The sequence below is a fragment of the Athalia rosae genome, chromosome 2 (genome assembly GCF_917208135.1).
Source record: "Athalia rosae chromosome 2, iyAthRosa1.1, whole genome shotgun sequence".
In the NCBI taxonomy this organism is placed as follows: domain Eukaryota; kingdom Metazoa; phylum Arthropoda; class Insecta; order Hymenoptera; family Athaliidae; genus Athalia; species Athalia rosae.
In genome coordinates, this window is record NC_064027.1 from 20,725,290 (window position 1) to 20,746,382 (window position 21,093).

Consider the following 21,093-nt stretch of genomic DNA (forward strand, 5'->3'; position numbering starts at 1 on the left):
TTTCTTCTAGTTTCATCCCCACCGCCCGATCCGAACGCTGCGCAGTTGGACGATTTTCCCGCTACTGCGCCGCGTCCCCTAAAGGAAACTGGGAATTCCGTGCAACCCGGTTGTCCCGATTCACTGGGTTCTCCGATCGTTACCACGTAGTTATACGGCCATTGTGTAAAAAGTAAGCGCGCTGGCGGGTAGTGCACGCTGAGGACGGACGGACGCTTAGTTTTCATTAGAATTTTTATTGTTGTGATATTAGATTGTGCCAAGCCATGTGAGTACATACTTGTAATTACTTATTATCGAACCTCCGGTGTTAGGGGTAGAATTATTTTTCTTCGTTAAATTATATTAGAAATGTGACTTTTCGTACGGAAAATGGGATCCAACATTGTGAAATACCCTAAAAGGCGGTGGTCTCCGGGACCTCTGGCGTCAATCTAAATGGAAATGGTTTTATAACTTTTCCGGAAAAGTTATCGACGTTCTGCAAAGCCTCGTTTAACGGTGAACGCGACTCGCAATAAGGGCAAAGTAATATCTCACCTCTTTTCGACGTTTTTCCCGATGGTATTCGAAATTTTCCAAACAACATTTTCAGAGTTTTCGCCATTTTGACTGAGTAACTCCGCAAAGTCGGCCATTGCGCGTTCTCACCGGCCCCGTCTCGGACAGGGGGTCGGGGGGGAAAACTGAAACCTCGGCCCCTTTCATTCGCCGTTGCCTGGGGCTACGTTTTTGCTTACTGAGAAATTGAGGCAGCTGTAAAATGAGAATAGAAAACAGATGAGAAAAAAATCAGGAAAATCCAAAGATCGAATCGACACTACGCTATCTTATTCAATTCTTTATTCGGAACAAACTAGCAGGGAGAACTTTAATAAGATATTTCAAAACAAATTGAGCTACCGCGATCGCTATTGGTATACTATCGTGATTACTCGTTTATTTGACCGTTCTCTGGACGACTTGGGACAGTAGTAAATCATACGCGCTGGCCAAAAGTCAGTCGATTTTAAAACGCAACTGTCATTTGTAAACAATTTTTGTTTATGCTTCGCACATTGCCTTGCAGTTGGTTGTACGGTTACGGTTACGGCGATGACGAGCCGCTCGGTTGCGTCACTTTATTAGCTGTTGTGATAATATCGAAAAATATATTGAGTAACGTTTGAATCTGTGTCTCACAATCAAACAAAAGAGGGAACCTCCCCGCCCCCCCACCTCTATTCACTTACCGTAATTATGCGAACATCATAAACTTGGATAATATCCTTAACCGCTGTCATAATAGGTCAGATTATCACCGGCGCCGGCAATCGATATCAAGGTTAATAATCCCCGCGACTGTTGACGTTTCATAAAACCCGTTCTTCGGTTGTTTTTTTTTTCTTTTCCATTCGCCGCTTTCAAGCATCGGCTCGTGTCGTTTATTTAAATTTAAATGATCTTCTCGGCCTTTTCCTGGACGGCATTGAACTTCCATTCTCCGATCACCAAATCGAAACTAATGCCTTTATCGAGTTTCCTTGTTCAATTTTTTTCAATTTTTATCCTTATTTTCTCATCCCTACCGTTCGCCGGGTACTAGGTGAATCGAAACCATTCAATTGAATGAAATTCGTAACTCACGTCACTCTCTCAGCTCATCCGCTACTCGAAATCGGTCATCATCGAAATCGTTCTTAATATTCGGAGAATTTGAAACGTCCGGCCTTTTTTTATGCACATGTCTCCGAGCCATAGGTGAAAACTTACAATACATGTTGGCTGTCGCCGCACCTGGCGAGGAAGCCGCGCCGGCGCGGAGCAGCGTCGCGACGTCTGTCTCTTTTGGGTTATACTTGGCGTCTGCGCAGTAGCTGATTTTAGCGATTCGTTCCATCTGCAAAGCATAGGCCATAGTCGGTTTTATCATCGTCGTCGTCGTCTGCCACAGCCAAAATCCCACCAACCCAGAGCGAATCGAGTTACCGTTAGGACAGACGTACGTACGGATGGACAGACGGTACGATACGCACAAAGGAAAAGGCCAAGCGGACGCGCTTGCATCACACAGCCATTTTGGAAGCTTAGTAGGCTTAGCTTGAACGAATTATTAATTTTCCTCCGAACGATCTTTGTATTTAAATTTATCTCGACGAAGTAATTTCACTTGGGTTCGTCACACGGTTGTATCTCATCTCCGTATGTTGGGCTTCGAAATGTGAATTATTCTGGTTATCATCGCCGATATTAGTAATATGACTGTTAAATGGAGGGGCGATGCAAAGAATCGATAAGATCAGGAATTTACCAACAAACGAGAGGAAAGTAAAGGATTATTTAAGAATATCGGCTGTGTTCTTTATTTCCTGTAAATATAGAAGGAAATAAACGAAAGACAAAAACGCAACGATGGAAGACGACCAACAGTTCTGCCTTAGATGGAACAACCACCAAAGCACACTGATCCAGAACTTCGACACACTTCTGGAAAGCGGCACATTAGTCGACTGCACTTTGGCGGCGGAGGGGAAATATTTAAAGGCCCACAAAGTGGTCCTCTCCGCGTGCAGTCCTTACTTTGAGGTGAGCATAAATATTTATATTCTATCACTTGGGACTTGACATACTTGATTTGATCATGTTATCGGCAAGTCCACGTGTATTTCGTTATCACATCTCTTCACATGTCACTCTGCATTGACAATCCTCATTACCAAGTGATAAGCTTTAGCAAAAGTGGGCATATTTGCTGTAAGAAAAAAGGGAAAGAGTACAAGAAACTAGAAGCATTTTCATGTGATAAGAGGATCAATTGCAATCATAGTGTTCTCATAATTTAATTTATGTATACGATACGTACACGTTGGGAAGATGGGCATAGCGGTATAATCAATACCAAATAGAGGTTGATGTTGAAACAAGATGGCTGCTGCTGTTGCCTGCTACAGTTAGCCACTGTATACCATAGCAAGGGGGTTTGGTGGGTGGAATTCAGGGAGGGGAGAACAGAGCTAGCTAGAGTTTGATCCCCTCTTGCCTCCTGATCAATACAGGGAAAGCAAAATGGCGGATTTCCAGGGCACTCTACTTGCTTAGGCACGCTATGCTCCACAAGAAAATTATTCAACACTGATGCCCTGTCCCTTATGCTACTGATAGTCATCGATCCTTATATTTTTCAAAACCTTTTTTCAAATACTCTGGAGTGCATGAGCTCATTTATAGATTCTTCAGTCGATGGTTTTCAATTGAACTCTATTAAAAATTAATGATTTTCCATTTTGTCTTTCAGGGCCTCCTCAGCGAACACTATGACAAGCACCCAGTTTTCATACTCAAAGATGTTAAATTCAAAGAGCTCAAAGCCATGATGGACTACATGTACAGGGGAGAAGTTAACATCTCCCAAGACCAATTGGCAGCGCTTCTGAAAGCTGCTGAGTCTCTTCAAATTAAGGGACTCTCAGAAAGTAAAAGTGGCAGCAACTGTAACAGTAAAACAGACCAGAGGCAACAAAAGGTTGCGTCACAATCCACAGCACAGTCGTTAGACATTCCACATCCGTCTTCCGGTCTTACTATTGAAAAGAACAGCAAAGTTCCTAGGCAGAGTCTATCGCAGACATCCGTCGAATTACCCGAAGACTCTACCAGCCCACAAATTTCGAGAGGTCTATCCTCCAGGTAAATAATAACCTTCATTCATTGGAAAATGAAAACCTTAGCGAGAGTCTCAATTGTAAAATATAAATATCTCTCCTTGTTCATCTTCTGAATTTTCTAATTTTTTGCCATTAGGGAAGGCTCCCTCAGCCCAACGTCATTGAGAAAAAGAAAAAAAATGAGAAGAAGAAGTATTGGCGACGACAACTCTGTTGAAAATCATGAAGCATCGAATTCCAGTGATCTGCCCCACTCGATGGGTGTTCCAGCGCTCGGCATAGCGCCGGTGGCAGATGAGAAAGTTCATGCTGACCCCACAGACTCTCTCGGACGGTCAGCTCTCATGCAACAATTGACCAAACCTGCGGATGAGATGCTACAGGTTGGTTCCATTATGGTTTATGTTATAAAACCTGATCGTGTTGTCAATTTTTGCGTTACTTTGAACGGATTAAAATTTCTTAGCCGATTGAAAATTTTGATGTGTAGGCTATTGATCAAGACATTTTGTTGGTAATTAATAGCTGCACGCCAGCGCATAATGGAAGGTAGCGGATTAGCTAGACTTCTTTCGCTTCGTTGGTAGATTAAAATCGTGCTTCTATCCTCCTGGTTAGTTTTGCAATTATAACTATCCAGGGCGGAAACGGTACGAGACAGATGCAAGGAAGACAAAAAAAGTCATTTTTAAGCTTGTCAACTTGATATCAATAGTTGTGATTCTTGTTTTTAACTTTAAATTTGTCAATCACAGATGCCAATCGAAAAACCAGAGCCCAATGACAACTTAATAGAGCCAAAGTCAGAGTACCTGGAGGATCCGGAGGAGAGTGTCGAAGACCTAACACTCGATGACGATATGAATGACCTCAATGAAATGGAACAAGATAACCCTAGAGCCGGCCCATCCCACGATCCAAACCAACACCCTGGTAAGTACTGAAATACCAATTTTACGGTTCATTAGTTTTTATAGATTATGACTGAATAGTCGAGTTTTGGTTTTGTGCTACGTTTGACCCTTAAACCGAGTGTTGGATCAAGTTCGACGCATATTAATGGGAACAATAGTTTTTTTTTTTTTTTTTTTTTTACGCGAGAGTTTTAAGGTCATCTTGTACCTTGACCCATCAACTGATAAGCAATGGAAAAGTAGCCTTAACTGGCGATATTAAAGAGACCTTGGTAAGACTTCCCAATAGCCCCCACCTCCGATTTCAACAAAATTTCACAGACATGTACATGTACGAAATCAAGTTGAATCTCGAAGCAATACCTTGCGCAAACCACCTCTAGTTCTTGAGATATAAAGTCGGCAACCAGTGATCAACTGTGAAGATCCGTCGTACCGTAACCTCGTTTATCTCACGGAAGAGTTTTTCAATGAAATTTTAGTTCATTTCTTGTTTATATTTTGTCTCGTTTTTCATTCATTATGCTTACTGCCACGCATGGTGATCTGTGAAAAGTCGGCTTTTGAAATCGCCGAATCTCTCCTCCCCACTCGGGCAGCGAACTACACACTCAGGAGCGAATGAGTCTACAATATACTGAAAATATAAAACACAAAAAAGATTTTCAAGCCAATCCGAACATAAAATAGCTAAATTAGACAATGTCCAACCTGAAAATGAAAATATTTTATCTCAAAAACTAGAAGGTGGTTTCCGCAAAATATTACTTGGGGATTTAACTTAATTTTTTACACATTACATGCTTGTGAAATTTCATTGAAATCAGAGGTGGGAGCTATCCGGAAGTTGACCCGAGGCCTTTGTCCGCAGATTTTGTCAGAACGCTCAGATTTTTATTCAAAAAATTCTTTGATTCCAGTTACTGCATTTGTTAACCCCTTCTAAATTTTTTTCAGTTTATAGGATTAGTAAGTGAGGAATAAAATTTTTCGTCGATACTTCCTGAATATTCGGTTTCAGCAGCTAGGTAGCTTGTAGGACGTGACTGGTATGTGAAATGTAATCTGCAAATGAGGAAATCCGTTGATAGTTTCACACAAGGTGATGAACCTGTTGCGATATATTTTTGGCAAAAAGAAATGAATGCCTTCTCCTTCGGTTTCCTTTCTCCTACGCTCCAGTTTGAGTGAAAAATTTCCTCGTCACTGTTTTTACCAAACTATGTGATAATGAATGATTGTGCCATGTCAAGATTTGGTTATTTTCTATTCAATAAGTGGCAATTGTATGCCAGTTGTGTTCCAGTTGTGTTTCTTTTTCAAGCATCCATTTTTAGTTTAACGGGACGAATTAAAATCAGCGAACACTAGCTTCGGTTTCCTCGTTACAGGTGGGGGGGCGGACATGCCGGTTCGATCAACCGGGGATTCGGGCGGCGCCCTTTGGGCAACGCATTTCCTTGATTATAAAAAGGGGTCGAACCTCCGACGACCACGTCCCGACGTTGATGTAGGCGCGTTGCTAAAGTCTCTAGCTAGCAAACAAGGGAGAAAGTATAGCTTAGACTCGGTAAAAATGTCATTGGATGCAATATTGCAACAAGGCGTTAGTACAACCCAGGCATCCGAAATGTATGGAATAAATCGATCTACTTTACAATTTTACCTAAAAAAATTGAACGTCGTAAGAAGGCGATGGCGCCAACCTGAGAAGTGGGTTCAGAGTAGGAAATAGGGCACCGTTTGAAATGTTGGAAATGAATGGCGCCGATATTAGAGATGATGTTTCAGATGAGATGTTGTACCTATCAATTTAAAATTGTATCGACATTTACTTTTTTTCTCATTCACCGCACAAATTTCAAGACAAACATGCATGTTTCAATTGATATGAGCTCCGAACAATTACCCAAATCTGAATAGTGTGGATTAAAAATCTGAGCGGCCACTGAAAACTGTTTTCTCTGTTGTTTATCTGCATAGACTCGTAACACTTAAGTCGATTAAGATTATGATGTGTATAGATATTGTCACGTGTCAGTATTATCATTATTAATACGATTACGATTATTATTGTTGTACCAGAAGAAACTTCTAAATGATAACCAAATGTGACTGTAATAAATATAAATTTGAATCGGATATTATTTATCAGTCAATACAGTTATGGTTTTAAATTTGAACGTAAATTTTTATCATCTTTGTATTTATTTTATTTTTTATTTACCGAAACATTCTCTATTTTTTGTTCACTCAGGTCTTGCTTCGTGGCACGTTACTGGAGATCGGAGTAATGCGGGGGGTGTCGTAGGGGCGGTTGGTGGCACCCCCGGTACAACTGACGAGGTCTTTCTTGCAGCCCAGGAGGCCGCCCAGGCCCACCGAGACTCACAAGGTAGGCTGAAATTTGCCAGTTACATTTGCATCTGACCACCGCAACAATCGGCACTGGTCTCGTCCGTCAGATTAACTTTCAAGTTTACAACGATCATCCATGCGTGGAATTGATAAGTTATGCAACCGGCGCTCACCATTCTTTACCGAATTACATCCAAATTGTTGATTTTTAATGAATATCTATTTATTCATTCTTGGTTATTTTCCTACAACTCTTGTATCAGCTGTCAACTGATTTCTTAGTATCATGTTATTTCGGTTGGATAATTTTATCGAAGACATTTTTGTTCTTTTTCTATATTTTTTCGATTTCTAGTTTTAATTCTGACCAATGAGCGCCGTTCGTTTCTATGGTTTTAAAGTGTGCCTATGAGCGAGAAATAAAAGTTCGTTGAGTAACGCAAAAAATGAACAATGAAACGAAAGAAATAACTCTTGAGAATATTGATCGTTCAGCTGTTATCGTGAATTTTGGCACATGCTGTAGAAATGCTGAAATAATGATCACTGTCAAATAAGTGAAAATTTGACGAATATCCTTAGCCAAATCTCGTCTTATAGGCACATAGTTTTGAATTGTTTGTGTATGATGATATTCTACAATATACAGTGCCCATTGCGCAGGTGGATCAGACGATTTTTTCTTTGGTTGCTAGGCGACTTAGAGCGACGTTTGTAAAATATGTTCAAGAGTAGCAGTCTCTGAGAGAGCTTTCTTTTGTCAGGGTACGGTTGGTTCAGTAGGTTCCTAACTTTTTTTCTCAGTTCCCTTTTGTTTGAAACTGCAGTTTGTTTATTATTATTTAATATATCGTTTATGTAAAGTTGAGAATACAATATCACAGGGTAGAAAAGAGAAGAAAAGGAAAATTATACGGGCCACAGTTTTATACATCATTGGCTTTGCTGCAACATCCGCAACCATTTTTTTTTTCGTTTTTTTATTAATAATAATAATCACCTCTCTCTCCTGTCATACAAAACCCTCATCAGATCCAGACGCTGCCCAGGATTCATCGAATCTAATTAGGTCAAAGACTCCTACATCTGATTATATTTTTGTATCGACAAACTGCTCTATGATGCAGGTTAATGTTCACTGTTGACTTTTTTAGATTTTTTTTTTTTTTTTTTTCCCAATATTACATGATATCGAGTTTTGATAACTTCGATTAGATATTGCTACACGAAATTCGAGACTATAAACAGACCTAACAAAAATTTGAAGTTAGGTTTCTTCATTATTTTGTCCGGAGATGTGATTATGCAAATAAATGTTTTAGTGCGTGTACTTAGTGCGTACTGCGATGCAACTATTTCACAGTTAGGATGGAGTCAATCGATCAATATTTTTTTTCGTAATTAGGCGGTCACTAATTATAGCGACCACAACGTGGGATGCAAGGTAACTTCGGAGAGAGAGGAGCGACCTCTTTGTCAATGCCGGCTTTTTTTCATTGTTATTTTCACTATAAAAATTATCGTAATCATTATTTACATGAAAAATATATAGAAATCCATTGTATGAGATTTATGTACTCAAACTATTGAACTAGATTTCTCGGTGTTAATTTTTCTATAGAAAAAATTCTTGAATTTAAAGAAAGACAATCTATTGAGTGCTTGCATTGATTGAAATGGTCGTTTTACTTTTCTTTTGTATAAAAATCAGAGACTCGTTACCTTGAATAGAATTTGAATTGGCCTGCAAATTGAAATGAAAATACTTCAATTTTCCATTAATTTTTTTCCTGTATAAAATCAAATCAAAATGAAAAAGTAACAAAAACAATTAGAGAAATTGTTATTCTAATGATTGTAGGTTTGTCAGTACAATAATGCAGCTTGTTTAATATTTGTAATAACGCGAGCTCTCGGATTTCTCGTTCAAGAAAGTTCGAATTTTTAATCATTCAAGTACCATCTCTCAAGTATGAGGAAAGAATCCAAAAACTGTTATATTTTTTTTCATTCGAGTAATTTAAATCAGTATTTGTAGCTTAGAATATCGGTTACTCTACGTCGCCTGCAGCTTTGTGGTACCAAATATAGATTATAATATTGAAAGCGCAAATAATGAGAAAACGAAGTGGATGTGCATTCACTTTGTTTTTATATAAAAATGAATTGGTATAATCTTTTTCTATAAATCACAATGTAGAAAAAAATTAAATCAATCATTCCGTAGTTGTGTTTGTGTTTAGTAGTTTATAGAAAAGGAAAAAAAAGAAAACTACTCAAAATATGTCGCAACCAAAAAAGTTCACTATTATGAATTATTTTGATAATATATTTTTACATACACATACTCTCACAAATGTACAGTCATTTGTCACTTGTCCAAGTTATTTTTTGTCCTTTTTTTATTTTAATTATTAATTCTTTTTCTCCAATAATTTCTCTCAATCAGATTGAAACATCTCAATTCTGTTTATCAGTTATTGAAACAAAAATTACACACCTTGTGTCGATAGACTGTACATAATAAAAGTTATGTGATCTATTATGATAGAAACCAGATATTTGGTAATCACGTTTGGGTTTTGGCTCTTTGTATGATTTTTTCTTTTTTTTTTCTGTCGTTTTTGTCACGGACCATGATATACGAATCTTTCATCCTGGCAATGATATGCGTTAAAATCTAAATACCTACGTTGCCATTATTCGTTGTTTTTTTTTTCTTTTCTTTCGCGTACTACTACCTACTGCTACTACTACCACTACTACTACTTGTCTTGCATGCACTGCTTCTTTCGGTAGTCTTATACCATTTATACCATTTACTTACATACCGAACTGTATGACAAATACTATGACACATCTCTTCAAGCACAGTTTTTAGACCGGCTTGAAGAAAAATTTTATATCGGAAAACAAAAAAACGAGTCCATATTGTTTCTGCATTTTATACATCCAGTATACGTACGTATAGCCGGTCTATAATTATGTGCTTTGAGAATTATGAGATGAATTGTAAATTTATTTTATTTATTTACTTCCTTACTAACCCAAAGTGTACATAATATGATAACTTGAATTGCTTTTTGTCGTGATACTATTTATACATATTATATACGCATACTTAGCATACATTCATTGTGTGTGTATATATATATGTACACAATATGTTACATACATATATGTACGCAGTTTTTGAACACCAAACCATTTTTTTTCATATATTTATATGACACGTCGGACACATGAATTTCCTTTAAAAACGGTTTAACTGTCCTATACAAGCATACATATATATCTATATGTATATAGGGAAAATATTAACATGGTATATTATGCCTGGATTATATTATTTACATATTGTACATTGTATACACACTGTTTCGTATGTATTTCTGTGCTATTTTTTTTAATTTTTTTTTTTTCAAGAATTTTTCTTTTTTTTTTTCTTTTATTGTTTCTTCCCAAGTGATTATAGGTAACAGACAGAAAAAAGAAGGCGACAACTGCATCTCTTGCAGTCGAAAATATTCTCCCAACCCCGATTTTATTTTTACTTTTTTTTTTATATCATTATCATCATTATTTTTTACCCAATTTTCGACTGCAAGTTGATGTCGTGAGAAGAAAATATAGAAGAATAAAAAAAATGGAGAAGAAAATAAGAAGAGAGAAGATATCGCGATTTATCGACATGCCTTTTTTTGCTTGGCGATTGAAAACGAACGGTTAAAATTTATTATTTTCAAATACAATATGCTCCTTTGAATGCAAATTTTGCTTTCAAAGTGAAGAGCAATTGTGTTCCAGACGATTGTTCGGTTTTGAAATGCGTTTATTTTTTTTCTTCAAATTTCAATTTTGGAAAATCATTTTTATTCGCGTTTTCACGAGATTTTCATATGGAGTTTTCTATATTTTCTATTTATTTTTTTGTTTCAACTCTGAAATATCGTGTATATGCATATATGTATCGTTGAAATAATGTGCATTTTTCATTTTTTCAATGATTATATTATGCATATAACGCGCGACATCTTTACGAAAATGAAGAATGAAGAAATTTGAGCAGATGCAGAAAAAAAAACAATGATTTTTCGGTAATGTATTGGTAACATTGGGTTTTTGCGGTAAGATTAGTTCCGTAAGGATATGAGTATGTGCTATTTTTCATCATGTTTTATTTCATCGTATAATGATGATTTATTTATTTATCATATGTGTATCAATTTGTCTCTTGAACTCGGTAATTCGGAAATATGTATTTCGTTTTTGGATTTGTAATGACATGTAAGAGGCGTGTAAAATTTGGAATTTCAGGAATTCACGTGATTTCGAAGAAGAGGAAAAAGAAGCAAATGTCGAGAATGTCTTATTTTAAGACTTTCTTGATTGCCCGAAGAAAATTATCCCAAAAATAGTACAAGAGGGTTTATTTTTTATTTTGAATGTATAAACTTTTTTCATACTTTCAAACTAAAAAAACAAACCTCGAACAAAAAAACAAAATGAAGAAAAGAAATAACTATTCAAAGAAGACGACGACCGATCGCGTTTGGACTTTGGTATCATTGAATGTTTCGTTTTGAAACTTTCATCGATCTCGTGAAATATTTTTCAGCCATTGCGCTCTCCTTTGAATGTCCGCTTTTTCGGACTTTCAAATTTTAGAGCAGCATTATTCCTATAAACATGCAATGATTTTACAGCATCTTATGTTTTCTTATCCACAGGCCCAAGAAAAAAATTATCAACGGTGTTCGAATGTCTCATTTTGAAACTTTCGAAACGACGCGAAGAAGAATTTACAGATGAAAATCGAAGAACTAACCAAAAATTTCAAATAACGTTTTTCAATCTTACAAATGTGTACAAATTTTCTGTGAATAATTGAACTACTTTCTTTCAGGCTTTACATGTACCTATTCATCAGCTTCGGTTGTTTCATAAATTGTTTTTTTTTATTTTTACGCAGATTTATTTTCCGTACCCGCGTACGGTATTTTATTTTTTGCTCGTGGCTGATTCGAATCTTATTTATTTTATCGTTATTTGAAACGTGTAAGAAAATTTACATCCGCTATTTCACCGTATCAAATAACGATAAAAATGTTTTGAAATCAGCTGCATATTTTTTCGCGTCACGTACGAATCGCGAACCAGAAGAAAAATCATCGCACCTCAGAAAAAGAAAACTTATCCAATAACTCATTTTGAGTTTTTGGATGATTACCTCGAGTCCACTCGAAGACTTTCTGTTCTAAATTCTTCACTAAATTTTGCATTACTACAAAATGAAGAAAAAAAAAAAGGTAAGTAACTTACTCTCTCACACGTAGTATCGGCGTGATGAGACTAATTTCAGTTTTTGTTTCCATAGACCTCGATCTTTGATAAAATGGGTAAAACAATGTCTCGTATCCTATAAAATGCAAACGATATATTCTATTTTTTGTACCATGTTTTAAAAATTTTCAGCGTCGTTACATCGATGATTTATCACCCATAACGTCCCAATGTAATCCTCATAGTTTGATAAGAGAAGAAAAATAATCGATAGCTCTTGTTCTTTTTGTTGTTGTCGTTGTTGTTGTTGTTGTTGTTGTTGTTGTTGTTAATATTGATATCATTCTCGCCATTGTTATTTATTAATTTTTTCTAAATGTTTATTCTCTTTTTCACTCAGGAATTCTCGATATTGTTGGAATAACCTTTATGTTACCTGTGTCTTGATAATTTACCATAACATGTTGATTTTTGAAGGACATTTGTCATATCATGATTTTGATCGATGTATTTTACAGGAAAAATGAACGATACATGTATGGTAAGAATTTTTCAGGTGGGACCGACCGAAAAAAGAGTCAAAAAATGGAATCTACATCGAAGACGATTGTTTTTTTGCTTTTCGAAAATGACGAATTCTCAGGCGCCGAGATATCGTTTTTTTCATAAAGTGAAAATTTACAATTCGTCAAATGAAAATAATAAGAATTCTCTAACATTTATCATTTTTGTTCATTGAGATAGGTGTATTTTTTTGTTCTGTCCTTCCCTGTCTCTGGATCGATCATGATTGCGGAAGGCACAAAATAATGGTGTTCCAGGTATATTCGATTTTCATTGCTCACGTTGTGGGAAACGTTACCATCTGCGATATTCGCTGCAGAGACATCTAAAATGGGAATGTGGAGTCGAAAAACAGTTCGTCTGCTATACATGCTCTCGAAAATTCAGCAGATCGGACCAACTCAGGACTCATCAACACGCGACGGGTCATCTCGTCACACCGTACATTAGACGCAGATTACCGAAAGAACCTCGTCATCGCCTATAAAAATTGATCATTTCAATCAATTCATTCTATTTTCATGAAGTAAGGCAAAAACGAAATATTCATACAATGCATTTAGTTGAAAAGGGGTAAAAATCACACATCAAATCAATTGTTCAATTTTCAATGTTACGTCTAAGTCTATTTTTTTTTTCTTTTTTTTTTTTTTCTTCAATTCGAATTTTGTACTTCGGATAGTTTTTTCTTCTCTCTTACACACCGTGCTTACTGTATTTGTATGAGACATTTCGGAAAGTACGGTGGTAGTGAGAGTCGTTGAACCTGTTTGAATTTTTTTTTTTCCCCCGGTCGTTTGGTAGTTGGATTTATTTACAGAAAATCAAAGAGGTGGCTCGACAAACTATTCCTATGAATCTCCTTTACTTAAGAATTTGCGTATTACGTAGGCAAGAAACTTGAGATTTTTTTAAACGACATGTAAATTCCTAGTCTAAAAAAATTTGTCATTGTTTGATTTAAATTGGAAAAATTGGTAATATTAACTTATTTTGCTGAATTCCTATAAAATGTATTCGATATTTAGAATTTTCTTGAATTGAACTGCAAGTAAGAAAGAATTGAACAAATCGGACATACGTCAGACTCATCGTTTCTTCAACGTTGAACGTGAATTTCTGTTTTTAACGATGATAATAAAATACTGAAATATATAATACCGTATACTCCGTTATTTTATGATCCTTTCCTACAACTTTCAGGTATTACATTCGTTCATATGAATAAAAATACGTGAGAAGAATGAACGATGCGTAAAGTAATTGTAAAATTAGATTCACTCCAAAATCAGTAGAATTGAGCCAAGCTGATGAGGAATTTCGGAAAGTATCTCAATAAATTAATCATTGCGAGTCAAATATTAGATGTGCAGAATATCGAAAATCTGCTCTGAAAATTACAATTTTTCTAGCATTTTGAAGAAAACATTCACTTTCCCAGTTGATTTTACAAAAAAAACAAATATATAGTTTAAATGTAATCCGTTCAACTTCAGTTGAACTGAAATAAAATGGGATGCAGAGAGATAAGATAATTTTCAGTAATTTTCATATTTATCGGGTGATGTTAGGCCGTGATTCTTGCAGTTGGGAGATTGATTCATCCATCCATGCAGTACGACGATGTGCGTTCTACAATGAGTGATTATCGCAGACTTGCCTGTCCCAGCTGTGGTCGAACTTACAAATATCGTGGAGGGCTCCTCAGACATCTTACTGAATGTTTTTTGGAAATTGAAAAAACGAAACGATCAGGCCCGTCACAACCCTAATATTTATCCACTACTGCTATCGCTGTTGCTGCTGCCGCTGCTCCTGCTGCTGCCGCTATTCCTGCCGCTGTAACTAATTCAGAGGACAGCTCTACATCCGATTATTGAAAGGGTTGAGATTCCGTTGGATTAACAGGTGGGTTTTTTTCAACGAAACAGAAACTGGTGTGGAGGGCTTATTACCAATTTTTACTTACTCAGAATTTTTGACCATTCGAAGAGTAAACTCTTCCGATTGATTTTTTTATTCTTTTTCAATCGGTCGATGATTATTTTTGGGGTCGAAGATCTTTATTCGCTAATCGTTCCCATTTACATCTAGGAATAAATTTTCTCATTTCTCAAATAAATCATCTACGGGTAAATAATTTTTTTTTGTTTTATTTATTATTTTTTTTTTTAAATTCACGTAACTCATTGAAATTCATTCGTCAAAGATCCGAGAGGGATTGCTGATCGCTGTTATTCGTATATTTATTTTTCTTTTCATTTCATGTTATTATTATATTTTTTTTCTGGTACGTAGAGTACATATTCTCAATCGATAGTTTTCATGTATGCGGGGTCATTAGTTCGTTGAATAATTTATATCGTAATATATTATATGTTGGGTGGTAACTGTACACGGAGGCATTTTATACGATGGGTTAACAAACAACTAATATTTATATTGGGGCAGCATGTAAATAACCATTGAAAAATTGAGATTCTGGGCAGTTTTAAGACGTTTGAGAAAAAATTATTCACAGTGAATTTCTAAATTTCTGATGTGTGCTTCTCTTTTGCGATAAAAAGAAAAAAAAAATTACCTCCAAGCTCATAATCTCTAGCAACAAGCTGCTTTTCATTCGAGAATAAGCGACTTAATTTTGACAGTCCTTTGCTTTATTTTATCAATTATTTAATAACAAATTGTGCAAAATCTCAATATCTAAGCTTGAATTTTTTATAAAATGCTTGAAATTACATTCACAAAGAAATACGCAAAATGGGGATGTGTGTTAATTAGCCGAATAAATTTTACCGCATTTAATTTATAATTCATTTGTAAAAATGCCTCCATGTATGATTACAGTAAGTCCAGGAGGAAACGGTTCACCCGGTGATCTCAAATTTCGATGTGTCATGTGTGGACGTTGCTATAGATCTCGATCTTCGCTTACTCGCCACTCAAGATATGAATGCGGTGGACTTGGCTCTCGATACACCTTCACCTGCACGCTTTGTGGAAAATATTTCTGCAGACCCGATCATCTCAAGCAACATATTCTTAACATTCATGGCTCAAGTTCCATATACGTGGACAGATTTTGAAAAAAATAAGGGAAAAGACTAGGTACTTAGTTGAAGCTTTTATATTTCGACTATATTGTATTCGTAGAACAAAAGCTGTTCACATTTAGATTCTATATTGGTACAGCTAGTGTTTCGTTATTGTTTACTGTTTCGGTATTGTTCACTCTCGACAGTAAAGAATATATAAAGTTTATTTGAGATTATAAATCGTAGAAAAAAAAACAAACATTTTTACCAGAATATTATTTATCCATGGAATCATAAGAGATGGGATAATTATTTTATCGATGAATTTATACGAGCTACCAAATATCGTCTGTTGGAAAAAAGAGAAGAAAGAAAGAAAAAGGGAAAAAATAGTTCTAACATATGTATATATACCAAATGAGAAAACATTCCTACGTATAGATATATTGTTAATTAAAATGAAAAATCTATATATTTATGTACTCTTTAGTATGAATAATTAATGTTTTACTTTACGTAAAGTCATTTAATATACAATTAGGGTGTATAAATTATGTGGAATCGGGTCATGCAATGAGACTGAGTTATTGACTGTATAATATTATTAATCTTTAAATCATTGTATTTATAAATTTTCTAACAAATTATTTAAATAAAGAAAATGAAGCGTTATTGTGTTTTTATACTTTATTCATTTGTCTACTAAAATATCTCAAGCCTTTTAAGCTAATTAATATGATAGAATAATGGGAGAGCAGTGCTCAGAATTTTCATATTTCCTTATAATCGAACATCAGATTATTGGCTAACTCAATCAGCTAAAACATATGATCTCGTCGAGAGCAATAAATCTTCTGAGGGAGTCGATGCAATTTTTTTTTCACTGATGGCCACTCCCTTCTCGTTACAGACCACTTTCAAAACTTGACCATTGGCAGCGGAGACCACCAATGCCCAGAATGTGGAAAACGTTATAAGAACTTCTCATCTCTCAGCAGACATACTCGCTACGGATGTGGACCTACAAAATTAAAATGCGTTTGCCCTCACTGCGGAAGAGTTTACTCCAGGCCCGATACGCTTGCCGAACATGTAGCCAGGATACATACCTTTCCTAATTTAGCTTCTTTGATTTGACAGGATTGCTAAAATAATGCTGAGCACAAGAATACAGGGCCCAATGAATTTCGAATCTAAAAATATTTTGCCGTTTGAAAATCAAATTGACCAAGTTCCCAAGAATATTTTATACATAATGGTACACATAGGTATTTTTTTTACAACTAATGTAATCTATAAAAGTATTATTTAATATATTTCCATTTATTTTATGTCTAGAATCGGATTAATAAATTATTAATTGAAAAAATATTCAATTCTGCTTTTTTTTTCTTTGTTTTTTCCCGAGAATGTAAAAAAATTCAAATTTCAAAATCTAATGAGACATTAGTACAAAATAAATGTGCCTGTTCAAAATGCTTTATTTAATTGAAGAATAGGGAAGATCTAAGAACTGAATGACTATAAATTGTAAATGTTTATAAATAACTTCTCTCTTTCTGCAATAAATAAGTTTTGTACGATTCTGACAAACAAATAATCATATGTACATGAAAATGTATTATGAATTTATCAGACTCTATAAGTTTTGCAAGAAAAAGAAAATGTCATAGTTATAATATCCTACATAAAAATATTGACGGATATATTTCGTTCTAATGATTACAGAATATTGGCAGTCATTTGGATTAGGTGACAGTCACTCTGTGCAGGTCAGAATGTCGACGCGAAATAACAGACGAGGTCAACATCTTTCTAAGGATCATCTTTGTTCAAGATGTGGGAAATGTTATACGCACAAAGCGCATCTAAAACGTCATTTGAAATTCGAATGTGGTAAACCGCCACGTTTCCAATGCCCTTATTGCGTCTACAGATCGAAACAAAAACCAAATATTTATTCACATTCGAGAAAACTTCATCCTGGATTTGACGTTTACGCATTAGATCTTTCAAAGGACTATTCGAAAATGAATGGAAAAAAACAATACAATAGATGAAAATCAAATCAAATCAAAATAAACCATTTGATTATATTAAATAAAGGTCATCGTTACTGTTATCGATTTCTCCATTGTTTGAGTAAAAATATTAATAGAAAATAAAATTAAAATAAAAAGGCATCTACTTCGTATCTAATCGTTAGTTTTTATCATTTATTTTTTCAGAATCATTGACCGAATACGGAGACCCGGATGAAAGTATAAGTTGGAGAATGAAACGACAATTTATTTGCGCATTTTGCGGAAAGTGTTATACCGAAAGACGTTACTTACAGAATCACCAGGCAATGCATTGTCACAAAAATCCATTCTCTTCGAGAAATCAATCTGTCAATGTTAAACCATTTCAATGCGGGGATTGCGAAGCTGGTTTTTCGCATCAATCGGATTTAATTCAACATTACAAACGCGATTGTGGTCGTACCACAGAATGTTCCATTTGCGGTAAAACATTTTCTCACAGGTCAAGTTTTTATAAACATAAAAAATCACACTTCGAAAACTCGCATTGATGTGTTTTTTATAAAACCGAGTTATTCATTTGATTATTTATTTATTCATTTTGTTGCCCATGTTGAAATACGCATACTCCTACACTAAACTGAGGAAACAATGTAATTTGTTCGAAATAAAAAACAATCATTGTTGATAACATTTCGTGTTACAGCGAAGAACGTGATATCTTTGGCGGATAACATAATTCAAAGCAATCAATAGAAAGACAAAAAAAAAAAAAATACAGTTCAATCAGAAGGTACGCTGTGAATTTATTATCCTGCTTATGTACCATGTAAAAACCGGAAGACAATTTCCGATAATTTTAGCTGCTTGATAATTTTGTAGAATGAATTGGTCTGAGCTTGCTTTGCATGATGATAGATTGTTGAACGTTTCCGTGGAATTTTGGTTTTGGCAAAAATATTTTGGAACCGGAAAAAATGACAGCAAGAAAAAATTTAGCTATACAAAACAAAAATCTTGCTCAAAAATTTTTCCCCTCCCGATTAAATTTCAAATAATTGGATATCGAAATTCATATTATTGTTGCAGGGAGATTGAAGAATCTTGTCGAAGAATACGGTATGCAGAGCTGGAACAATTTTGCCAATGTTGGAAAAAATAAATGTCCTCAATGCGATAAAATGTATACAGCACGCAATTTGGCTATACATTGCAAAAAGTATTGCCCTAACAGTCCCAATTCGATGCGAAAAATGTACAAATGTCCTCTTTGCGATTTAGTTTCCCCTTACAGTTTCAATGTCAATAAACACATACGGGTGCAACATGGGGATATGGTTGCCAAATATGTTGTCATTCATCAATCAAATCGCAATTAAAAGTAAAAAAAACTTAGTTTGGTGTGTGCGTGCATCTGTGGGCGAGGGGAGATTCAGACTTCTATTTTATTATTCATTTTTTGTCAAAAATACACGAATGTGAAATGTACAGTGTTTGTAATTAAAAAGTTATTTCTGGATAATTATCTTTTTACTTTTCTATCCATCTTCAGTAATAATAAACTAATGGTAATAATAAGTTCTGAAAATACTGGATATATATCAATTGAGATATTAAAAAATATTATCGATTGACAAAATTAAGTTTCAATTCCTAACCGCTTATACGAGTAGAAAAAAAAGAAGGAGCAAGAAAGAAAGAATGGTCGGAAATTAAATTTATTCGTTTCTTTTGTAATTCTAGGAAATTTGGAATTGAGTATCCCAAGAAATGCAGGAAGAGGTTGTTCGAAGATAAATCATGGAGATGAAAATATTTGTTGTCCGAATTGCAAGAAGATATTCGTAAGCCCATCAAAGATGATGAGACATTTGAATACAGCGTGCAGTGAAGGAGGATATTATCAATTTGAATACGCGGAATGTCGTGAAGATTATGATCATCGAAAAAATAATGATACAAAAAAACTATATCAATGCCCAAAATGTTATAGAGATTACAACGATCTAAGGGCATTTAGGAGACACGTTGATGCAGAGTGTGATAAACTGCCACGTTATCAATGCCCTTATTGCGATCTGAAAAGTAAACGAGCATCGTGTATATATAAACACGTTAGACGTAAACATCCTAAACAACATGTTTATTGCATAGATGTAGACAATGTCAATGATGAATCATGAATAATTATAAAGTCAGATTTATCTGCTGTATGAATAATGACTATCTATTTAAATAGACAGTATTCACCACAGTATTAATTTCATTTAATTACCGTCCATATGATAAAATTAACGAATGAATTATAGTTATTAACAAGAAAAGAATTTTGTTTTTAAAGACGTACTCGCCAGTTAGTTGAACAGTATGAAAATAATTAACATCTGACACTCTCAATTCTTCTATTTACAGATAATCTAAGATCCAGCTATAATTCTTGGAATAATAAGCCACGAAATCGGATGAGGAAAATAAGAATTTCAGCTCTTCAACAGACGGCGCATTGCATCGTAGCAAGATATCCGTGTCCAAATTGTTCGAGTGTATTCAATAGAAAGAATAATTTACAAAAACATTTAAGATTGGAATGCGGACAGCCAGCTAGATTCAGATGTCCTTACTGTAATTATCTTTCTAAAAAGACTTCGAATGTTCAAGCTCATATCAGAAGATCTCATTATGGTTGTAACGTTTATGTTATTGATATTTATCGATCATGTTCTTAAATGGATGAAATTATTATTATGATAAAATAAAGACGTAATGTACTTTACACGAATCATGTACGAATATGAATATTTACAATATATATATTAAATACACGTATACATATCTAATTTTAAAACCTATGTATACCGCACGAAAATGTTGATTTTATTTTCACTTTTTATACGTCAGTTCGATATAATAGACGCGTGTAATTATTATATTCAAATTAGAATATCATTGAATTCTTAGAGATATTTGTTTTCGCCGGGTTTGATTGTTCGGTTACGGGTATAAAATGCCGTTCTGAAATCACCCCGTTGAGAGTTCAGTATACTTTACCACGACGTCGTTTAGCGTCAGCGATATTCCCATGTCATGATTGCAGCAGCGTTGTTGACCACAAATGCAATTAGAATGTGGACAGTTGTCGAGATTTAATTGCCCTTATTGTACTCATCCTGCCAGACATCCTTCTAACGTACGCGCACATATCCGCAGGAAACATCCTGGTAACACTACATACATTATAAATATCGATAGCAACTATGATTTCCGAGAAATC

The 21,093-nt window shown here is 35.0% G+C and overlaps 1 protein-coding gene across 50 annotated transcripts in view; it reads left to right on the forward strand.

The window, feature by feature from the left end:
- Positions 1-111: 111 nt before the first annotated feature.
- The window catches only part of LOC105689356 (longitudinals lacking protein, isoforms A/B/D/L), an 84,155-nt gene continuing 63,173 nt past the window's right edge, over positions 112-21,093 (forward strand). For 45 of the 50 annotated variants that reach the window (XM_012406311.3, XM_012406275.3, XM_012406277.3 and 42 more), the window contains exons 1-6: positions 112-268; positions 2,361-2,565; positions 3,275-3,666; positions 3,781-4,027; positions 4,400-4,577; positions 6,816-6,953. In XM_012406311.3, the coding sequence (XP_012261734.2) occupies positions 2,392-2,565; positions 3,275-3,666; positions 3,781-4,027; positions 4,400-4,577; positions 6,816-6,953 (1,129 nt within the window). In that variant the 5' untranslated portion in view covers positions 112-268; positions 2,361-2,391. Of the gene's footprint in view, positions 269-2,360; positions 2,566-3,274; positions 3,667-3,780; positions 4,028-4,399; positions 4,578-6,815; positions 6,954-15,610; positions 16,471-16,708; positions 17,059-18,026; positions 18,583-18,911; positions 19,345-20,234; positions 20,564-21,093 lie in introns of those variants that run through there. The other 5 variants (XM_012406291.3, XM_012406298.4, XM_012406283.3 and 2 more) reach the window with 5 other exon arrangements.